The sequence below is a fragment of the Gregarina niphandrodes genome, assembly GCF_000223845.1.
Source record: "Gregarina niphandrodes unplaced genomic scaffold scaffold00020, whole genome shotgun sequence".
Lineage (NCBI taxonomy): Eukaryota > Apicomplexa > Conoidasida > Eugregarinorida > Gregarinidae > Gregarina > Gregarina niphandrodes.
Window position 1 is genome coordinate 176,753 of NW_011645789.1, and position 8,773 is coordinate 185,525.

An 8,773-nucleotide genomic window follows, 5' to 3' on the forward strand; every position below is an offset into this window, starting at 1 on the left:
CCCCCCTCCCCCCCCCCCCCCCCCAGGAGGTTCAACACTGGCATGCTGACGTCCTCTCCTGGCGCCAACAAACCCTTCTTTTTCTTGTCGGCGCTAAGAGAAGGCGCTCAGCTAAGAGAATTCGTGAGAAGGGGAGCACAAAATCTCTACCCTGATCCAGACAAAAGCCGTGAGCCATTTTGCTGGACACAAGGTGGTCACACAAGCTTGACAGGTTTGACTATATATAATCCGATCGCACGGGAACGTACTGGGGTAGATCGGATGGAGGGGGTCTGAAGTTTTTCTGAAATTGAGAAGAAGAGTCCAGAAATAACACGAAGGGACAAGCCTGCAGGGACATTGTTGGTGCGGAATAATATTGTGGCGACCTGCACAGCCATCGGTGGCGACCTGCACAGCCATCGGTGTCGAACTGCACAGCAATCGAACAAGGTAAAAATTCGATTAAAAAATCCGAGATGGCGCCTAGAAGGTGAGTTCCAATTAGTCTTGAATCACATTGAGATCCTGTAATGCCACTCATATATGTTTCAACAGAATCAATGGATGTATGATGGGGTCTTATTTGAACGAAGAAGTCCGAGTTGTAGTAGAGGTAATAGACTCTGTTAACAACCTATGGCGCGCAATGACGTGCGATCAAGTCCCTATACAAGTTGAATTTAAAGAAGAGGCGAAATTACAAACATCTCGTAACGGATATGCAGAAATCACAGGAGTTTGTCAACGTCAGAAAGTCGTGGTTTCTAGTCCGAGGGGGGTTGTATGGCTCAAAGCTCCCATCGGTATGACCCACCCCCTTCCTCACTTGGTCGCTACAACTTGGTCATCACAACTCATTTCCTTACAGATAACTCGCTCGTCAAGTGGACCAATGAGTTGTGGAATCATGTTCGTCTTCAGGAATGCTTTCAGACAACAATGTGAAATCCTCTTTTCATGATTCGTGGCATACACCAGATAGCACAACAGGATAGAAAAAACATCCAAGACCAATCGGGGCTCTGGGGCGTCTTCCAGGACCTCAGAACAGAAAAAGCGAAACTCATAATCGCACATGCGTCCGAGAGACAGGGGGGGGGCACTCCGCAGCTGGGGCTGGGGCTTACTTCCTTCACGTACTCAAAGCTCCCACGGCCCTCTCGCCAACGACTACGGCCCTGCACCTTCCGCTTCAACACCCAGTCAATTACACCCTTTGCAACCAGCCACTGACTTATTCTTGTCGGTACCGCGCTTCAGTCGGAACGCCGGGCGGGGGCTGCTCGCCACCTGGTGCCTGTGGCTTCGCCCAAGCGAGGGCTTCGCCTTCCCACCCGTTCCTCTTCACACTCGGCGGGTCTCGGTCTCGGTCTCCGCGCGTGAGTTTGGCACCCGCTGGTTGTGACTTGAGGGCAGAACCGTGTGTTACGATGTAGAGGGTTCACGCCCCAATAAAATAAATCTACCGAAGGCGACACAACGGGGTCCGGCACACACTGATGCCTCCATAATGGATAGAGGAGCCGCGGCAGCGCTATTCCCGTTGGCCTTGTGTTCGCCGTCGTTGGCTACAATGTCCGGCCGTCAGTTGTCCTCGCATTTATACTTGTTAGTTGCGGGAACTGAGGCGTGGCCAAAAACATGTATAGAAATTTCTTCAGAGATCGTTATATCCCTGGACGACTCGAGGGGTTACGTCTATATTCTACTACGTAAATAGGTTCGTTCCTAAGGCAGCAACTCTGCGACCTTAATTTTCTCATCGAAATACACAAACAGTAAGTTCAAAAAGCACGTGATCATTGACAGACCCACGCTATCACATTCGAAGATGGGAGGTTGGCTCAGTAAACGTAATCCGATCCGTGTACTTTATCCGACGCTCGCGGAAATAGAAAAGTTCAGGGAAGTGCCATCGAGACACGCGAAAATGCCGAGGCGACCCAGGCTAAGTTAAACAAACTCCTAGATTATGAAGTGGCGCCGCAAAAGCTAAGTGAGGCCCGGGAGGCCCAGAATGGCGCCGGGAGGTCGCCTTGAAGGGCCAGAATGCCGCCTTGGAGGCCCAGACTGCCGCCTTGAAGACCCAGAATGCCGCCTTGAAGACCCAGAAGGCCGAAAAAGAACGTGCTTTTAACGAAAGGAAGGTAGAAATGGACCACACTCAAGACCGCCTGCGGGCGGAGGCCGTCGCCGACCACACCGCCAGTGAAGAAGCGAGTCGGTGTGCGGCGGAAGCAGATGAGGAGCTGAAGCGAGTCGTTGACACGAATAAACATGCCGGAAAGACTGGCAGGCAAAGTAACTTTCAGAAGCTGTGGAGGAGGAGAAGAGGAAGGCGATGGCCGCTCAGGATGCCGTCGACTTGGCGAAGAAAGAAGCGGAGGAAGCGAAGGAGGACGCTGAACGAAAGTTGAAACAAGGTATTCAGTTTGTGGTGGTACCCGAAGAAGTCCGCTTAGCCAAGGAACGAATTAACTATCCGGAAGACGTTTTCCATTTTGCCGCGGCTGGCCCCTGGTCATCTCCTGACCAGATACAGTGCGGGGTCTTGTGAGTAACTTAACGCCGACGACGAAGAAGAAGAAGAAGAGGAGTCGAAGACGAAGGTGAGTTAATTCAAAACGTACTGTCGGACGCACATCTTAGGCGGTACCGCCGTGATGCCGAACAAGAGAACATGAAGGAAAGAGACAGCATCGTCGATGATCCATTAGGGCCTCGTGTTCGCAGCATCGTCGATGATCCATTAGGGCCTCGTGTTCCAGGGGCCCTGGAAGTTTTAGAAAGCGCCGCGCCGATCGGACGTCTCGAATCAGTGGTTGCATGATATTAGTGGTTATCTGGTTGAGGCGTTGAAGATTCGCGTAGCAATTGTTACCTAGTTGTATATGGTTTGATTTTTGAGGTCTTCAGTCCGAACGGTAGCATCATTGCGCGTGTTGAGAACGAAGTTTGAAAGGGTTTTCTGTAAGGCCGTGGGTTCGAAGTGTTGATACGTTTTCAGTGCAGAAAGGCTGTGTTCCCGGTACAGGGGGGAAAGACTGTGTTCTCCGACGAGGAGCGCTGCCTGGGACGGTTGTGTTCACGGTCCGTGTTCTGGCTAGGTTCTCAGTCTAGGGCGGAAGGGATGTGTTCTAGAAGGGCTGTGCTCTCCACCTAGAAGGGCTGTGGTTTCAGACTAGAAGGAAAGGGGTGTGTTCTTGGTCTAGGAGGGAACGGCTGTGCTCAGTCAGAAAACTGTGTTCTCAGATCAGGGACTTTTTGTAAACACTACACACCGCGTGGGCTGAGGGGCGAACGAATAAATCCCTGCAAGCGAACCTCGCGATCGGGAACCTCTATCAATTCCGGAAGGCTTGTTTATTTTGAACCAGGTTAATTATTACGAAAACAAGAGACCCTCATGGCTAACTTGCGCCGCGCCACCAACAAACTCTTTGTGAAGGTCACCCTTCGTGATAGGATGGCTTGAGAACTAAAACAGCTGGTGGACGAAATGATAGCGGACTCCGCCGAGAATCCGTGCTGGTTCAGGATGATGCCGCCTGAAAATCAGTCAGCAAGGCTTACGGAAAAGAAAATGGCGGATGTGTCGTAGCTGGGTGTACAGGCTCATTTGGAAAAAACTTTGTAAGTGCGAGGGATCCAAGGCCCGAGAAGGCTCGTTACTGAGATGAAAGACTTGCCCGTCGTTTAAAGAGAACTGCGACGGGGCGTAGTCGAGGACTTTGCGTGTCTGGCCCGGGAGGAAAATGTCCAACAGCCGCCGGAAGGTAGCGACGCACTAATGCCTCGCCGGAAAATAGCAACGCACTAATGCCTTGTGTTAACCGTGGCCCCAACCTGACCAAACCGGAACAGCTGGCGGCCGAAAAAGCCATTACGGTGGTACGTAAAGACATGAACGAACTCTGTGTCATTACCAGCGGATTGGGACTGCAAAGTTGAAGTGGACGGTGAATCTCGGGGTCAAGAGAGCCCCTAATGCTCTGCTTGCATCAAACAACGGCGCCTAGGCCCATCTTAATCTGCTCCCAACGTTCGAATACGTTCTGCGCAAAAAAGCTGGTGTTGAGAATGTTTGCGCGCACGCGCGCGGAGTTCCCCTGAACAAGGTTTTTTTGGGTGGCAAATTTTTAGGGCAATGCCGCACCAGACGGAGAGTACAGTTTCTGCAGAACCGGCGCAGGCGACTTGTCATTCCTCTGTTGCGGACAACTGGGTTGCTCCAAACCCGACAAATGCGTTCGTCACTGGATTGAAGGTGTCGAACTCAATGGCGGGAGGCAAGGTGACGTTCATACCGGAGAACGGCAACACCGTTAACTGGTATGGATGTGGACCAACGGTTTACGATAGTGCGCACATGGGCCATGCCAGGAATTACATTACATTTGACATTTTGCGACGCATTATGGAAGATTATTTTGGTTACAACGTTAACATGTGCATGAATGTTACGGACATCGACGACAAGATTATTGCTCGCGCTAGAGAGTTACACATACCGCCTAATCAGCTAGCTCGTTACTACGAGAACGATTTTTGGCGGAATTTACAAGCGCTGAACTGCAAGATGCCGGACATCATTACCAGAGTTAGCGAATTTATTCCGGAGATCCAGAAGTTCATTTTGAAAATTATCGACAACGGCTACGCTTACGAATCCGGCGGGTCAGTCTACTTTGATACGACGGCTTTCCGAAATTCCGAGAAACACGTCTACGGACGCATGGAGCCTTGGTCAGTGAATGACGAGGCCCGCGTGCTGGAGGGTGAGGGCAGCTTGGGCGTGGTTGGTGAGAAGAAGTGTCCGTTGGATTTTGCGCTCTGGAAGAAGGCGAAAGAGGGTGAGCCGTTTTGGGAATCTGTTTGGGGCCGGGGCCGCCCCGGCTGGCACATTGAGTGCTCGGCCATGGCCTCTGATGCTTTGGGGTTCCCGATTGACGTTCACTCGGGTGGTATTGACTTGCGATTCCCCCATCACGATAACGAGTTGGCGCAAACTGAAGCCAACTTCAACCGCCCACAATGGGTCAACTATTTCCTGCACTCTGGACATCTGCACATTCAAGGACTGAAGATGTCCAAGAGTCTGAAAAATTTCATTACGATATCCGCGATTCTTGAAAACTATGATCCCAAGATCGTGCGTCTCCTAGTGCTCCTGCATCGCTGGGACCAACCCATGAATTACCACCCGAAAGGAGAGAGCATGAAGGAGCCGGCGGAGATTCACCGAACGTTGAGCAACTTCTTTGCGACTATGAAGACGCTCATTCGTAAGGCGGCTAAACTTGAGATTGAGTGGAGTACTCCGGGCGACGCTAAGATGGACATGAAGTGCTGCACGGCCGCAAACCAGCACTGGAACCAGCAGGACCGTAGCCTGCTTGTACAGCTGAATGCGTGCCAATCCAAGGTGCATAGTGCCCTTTGCGACAATTTCGACACCCCGTCGGCTGTCGGTGCTCTGCAGCAGCTCATTACGGACGTGAACAAGTACATTTCCGAACAGTCTGCCGATGAGTACAAAGGCACCTTGCTGATCAAGGTCACCAGTCACGTGCACCGGCTGATGAGAGTCTTCGGGCTGGTCGAATCTGAAAACATTTTCGGGTATGTCAGTGAAGCCGCCGCTGGCGGAGTCGACCAGAGGTTCGCCGATGTCATGGACCTGCTCGGTGAGTTCCGACACCAAGTACGTGACCAGAGCCGTGGCTTAATGAAGAAGTCCGCCACCATGGACGACGCCCGGGACGTGGCCCGGAGTCTCCTCGGGGCCTGCGACGAAATCCGTGACAAGAGACTCACAGCGCTCGGTGTGCGACTCGAGGATCAGGGCGAGAAGGGCTTCATGTGGAAGGAGCTCAACATGTAGGCTGTGTGTGCAACCTATGCACACGTGTGCAAGCTATGCACACGTGTGCACAAGTTGTGCGTGTGTTTGCGTTTTTAATATTGCTCCCGATTTGTTCCGCTGTGAATGGCAGCAATGACATTTTGAACTGCTTCAGTTTGCTTCTGGATCTGGAAGGGAGTGAGGCGGGAACTGACGCTGTTCGTTAGTTGGGACAGCGGCGGCGACCACTTTTGGGCGGCCTGTTCAATGCCGCGAATTGCGTCCATAATCATCATGTCTTGGGCCTGCAGCAACATGTGTGTGAGACCGAGCAACATGTGTGTGAGACCGAGCAACATGTGTGTGAGACCGAGCGCGGGACTGGGGGGGGTGGGGTTACGCGCAGTTTGCGCTTGACTATGTCCGCCTTAATCGATAGGGGCTGGGTGACGGGTATTTCCGCGAGTTCTCGGGCGTCGTCCGGTTCACGGATGACGCTGAGCAGATTCGGGATTTCATTATAGAGGTTGATATCCAGCGACGGACTCCAGGGAACCACCGCTTTCGTCTGGAGCCGCGGTACCACCTCTTTTACGGCCATATGGAATGCTCCTGCCAAGGCGATAAGGTCCGAGAGGACTGCGGTCCTGCGAAAGAGTGGCGTCTCGAAAGAGTGATGCATTTTACCAGGAGGCTTGATCCGTCTGCTCCACCCCGAGCCTCTGTGCACACTGTGTGAGTCCGTCGATGCGCTGATCCAGCGCCTGGATGTCTGCAAGGACCTTGTAGTCTGTGGCGTTCGGGAAGACAAAGTCCGTCATATTAAAAAACCAACAACCAGGCCGGTGACCATTGCCTGCTCTGCCACCCGCAGCTGACTGGCCTTTGCTGACTGGCTGGTTTTTGGCAAGGGCCTGGGTTCAACAGCAGCAGGGTCGCACTTGCAGTCATGTAATTCCGATTCGATTGGTGTCGCTGATGGTTTCCGGTAGTCCTGACGACCACGGACGAGGGCATTTAGCACTTGTTGCAGGCGGAATGGCAGGGGGATGAACAAGTGGTGCTGGGTGTGGTTACGGCCTGCGGGCTGTGTGGGGAGGCCTGCGCCTTTAAAAAAACAGAAAGGCTGCCGACGTGTGGGTGATGTGTCTTCTCAGTGTCTTAGTCCGTCGGTAATAGAACCGCTGGGACAATTAACGCAAGAAGGTTTTTTCGTCGGAAGGAGAGGAGACCCGCCGGCGATGTCGTCGTGTTGTGGGTGTCTAGTGGAGGAGCGACCGAACATTAGTACGACCAAACAGTAACCACTCCCGATTGGCTCACCAGCAGGTGTTCGCTGGCCGTGAGAGTGGACGGCGGGCCGCATCGTGAAAAGGGCGAGCGAGCCACCCCTTTCACGATGCGGCCCGCTAGCTAGGACGAGGATGAGACGGTCATGACTGCTTCAACGCAATGCCATAGTTTCTGACTCGTGAGTAGAGTAAGCATGAGTAGAGTAGGCATGGATTATGTGGGCCCTAGAGGGCTGCTGAGGAAGAGCTCAGGCGCCAGGTAGACTCCCAGCTTTCGAAAGGCGTCATATGTCCGAATAAATCGCCGTGGAGCTCTCGTCCATTCATAGTCCCACAGAAAACAGGCGACTACCGGGCCGTAATAGGCTATCGGCAAGTCAATAAACAGATGACGCCTTCCCTATTCCCCTCCTCCGGAATAATCTCCAAAAGACGTCCGGCCATTCCTACCATATTGCTCTCGACTGTAACCGAAAGTTCTGGAATGTTCCCATCAGTGAAGCGTGTAAGCAAAACACCGCGTTCTTTGGGGACTGTTCGAATTCAATGTTGTGCCCTTCGGCATCAAAACCTCGCCGGGGGAGTATCAGAGAGCAATGAATCAAGCTTTGATGCGCTTCTAGGCCAGGGCGTCGAATGCTATATTGACGATATAGTCATTTACAGCGGACAGGAATGCCTTGAACTCCTAAATAAGGTGATGCGAATCTGTATCGGCAATGGCTTCTTCTTGAAGCTGGCCAAACGTGAGTGGCTCCGCGGGAAATCCCCTCGCTTGGTCATGCCGTAGGGAAGTGCGGCATCAAGCCCCAGCCTGGAAAGGTGGAGGCGTTGAGCAGTCGCTTCGCCAAAAGACTACAAGCAGTTGAGGTCGCTTTTATGTTTACTCTCGTTCCACCGAAGGTTCGTGCCAGGGTACTCCGACAAGATGCAGCCCTTACATGAGCTCATGAACAGCCGGAAGACCTAAAGCTTCGCGTGGCGTGACTCCCACGAAGCACCAATGCGACTGGTAACCGGGGCAATGCTGACTACTTGGTAGCTCCCGACCCGGTATTGGGTCAGGTCAACGATGGCAGGTTGGAAGTGATCGAGTACGGTAGCAAGAAGCTCACCCAAGCTCAGTAATTGGGACGCGAGAGAAAGAGAATTGTGGGCGGTCAAATACTTTGTGACCAAGTGGGACGCTTACATACGGCTGAGACCCACCCTGGGCCTTACCGACCATCGCAATCTCACTTTCCTAGCGAAGGCTGACACAGGCAAGGTAGGTCGATGGGCTCTGTTCCTCCAGCAGTTCCTCTGCTCCTTCAATACGACTTAAAGTTCAGTTGCATCCCAGGAGATAACAACTACGTCGCCGATGCCCTGTCTAGGCTCCAAGACGACGAGGACCATGATCGGGATCTCGATGCTACGCACATCGGTAATCGACCGTTTGCAGTCCATTTCGCCGAGGTCAGCCAGAACCTATTCCAGCTACCGTCACGTAACGAGTTCCTTGTGAAGGACGACGACGTCCCCGTGGATGAGTTGCAAAACCTCCTCAAAAGAGAAGACGGCCCCTACGAACACCGTAAGACCAAAAAGTTGTACGTCCCGAATCGACTTAGCTGACTGCTCGGTACCCTATGGGAGGGTACGTTGGAGC

General features: G+C 52.8%; 5 protein-coding genes across 5 annotated transcripts; 4 read left to right on the forward strand and 1 right to left on the reverse strand.

The window, feature by feature from the left end:
- Positions 1-2,326: 2,326 nt before the first annotated feature.
- On the forward strand, positions 2,327-2,815 carry GNI_099770 (hypothetical protein; the record flags this gene model as incomplete). The annotated part of the gene is made up of 2 exons (XM_011132811.1): positions 2,327-2,538; positions 2,635-2,815. 2 exons carry the CDS (start codon positions 2,327-2,329, stop codon positions 2,813-2,815), a joined length of 393 nt encoding a protein of 130 aa, XP_011131113.1.
- Positions 2,816-4,132: 1,317 nt separating this feature from the next.
- On the forward strand, positions 4,133-5,869 carry GNI_099780 (cysteinyl-tRNA synthetase; the record flags this gene model as incomplete). The annotated part of the gene is made up of 1 exon (XM_011132812.1): positions 4,133-5,869. The coding sequence occupies one exon, from the start codon at positions 4,133-4,135 to the stop codon at positions 5,867-5,869; it is 1,737 nt and encodes a 578-aa protein (XP_011131114.1).
- A 74-nt stretch (positions 5,870-5,943) lies between these two features.
- Positions 5,944-6,512, reverse strand: GNI_099790 (hypothetical protein; the record flags this gene model as incomplete). Its single annotated transcript, XM_011132813.1, has 2 exons — positions 5,944-6,135; positions 6,231-6,512. The coding sequence occupies 2 exons, from the start codon at positions 6,510-6,512 to the stop codon at positions 5,944-5,946; spliced, it is 474 nt and encodes a 157-aa protein (XP_011131115.1).
- Positions 6,513-7,606: 1,094 nt separating this feature from the next.
- Positions 7,607-8,067, forward strand: GNI_099800 (hypothetical protein; the record flags this gene model as incomplete). Its single annotated transcript, XM_011132814.1, has 2 exons — positions 7,607-7,868; positions 7,913-8,067. The coding sequence occupies 2 exons, from the start codon at positions 7,607-7,609 to the stop codon at positions 8,065-8,067; spliced, it is 417 nt and encodes a 138-aa protein (XP_011131116.1).
- A 330-nt stretch (positions 8,068-8,397) lies between these two features.
- On the forward strand, positions 8,398-8,739 carry GNI_099810 (hypothetical protein; the record flags this gene model as incomplete). The annotated part of the gene is made up of 1 exon (XM_011132815.1): positions 8,398-8,739. One exon carries the CDS (start codon positions 8,398-8,400, stop codon positions 8,737-8,739), a length of 342 nt encoding a protein of 113 aa, XP_011131117.1.
- Positions 8,740-8,773: the final 34 nt, after the last annotated feature.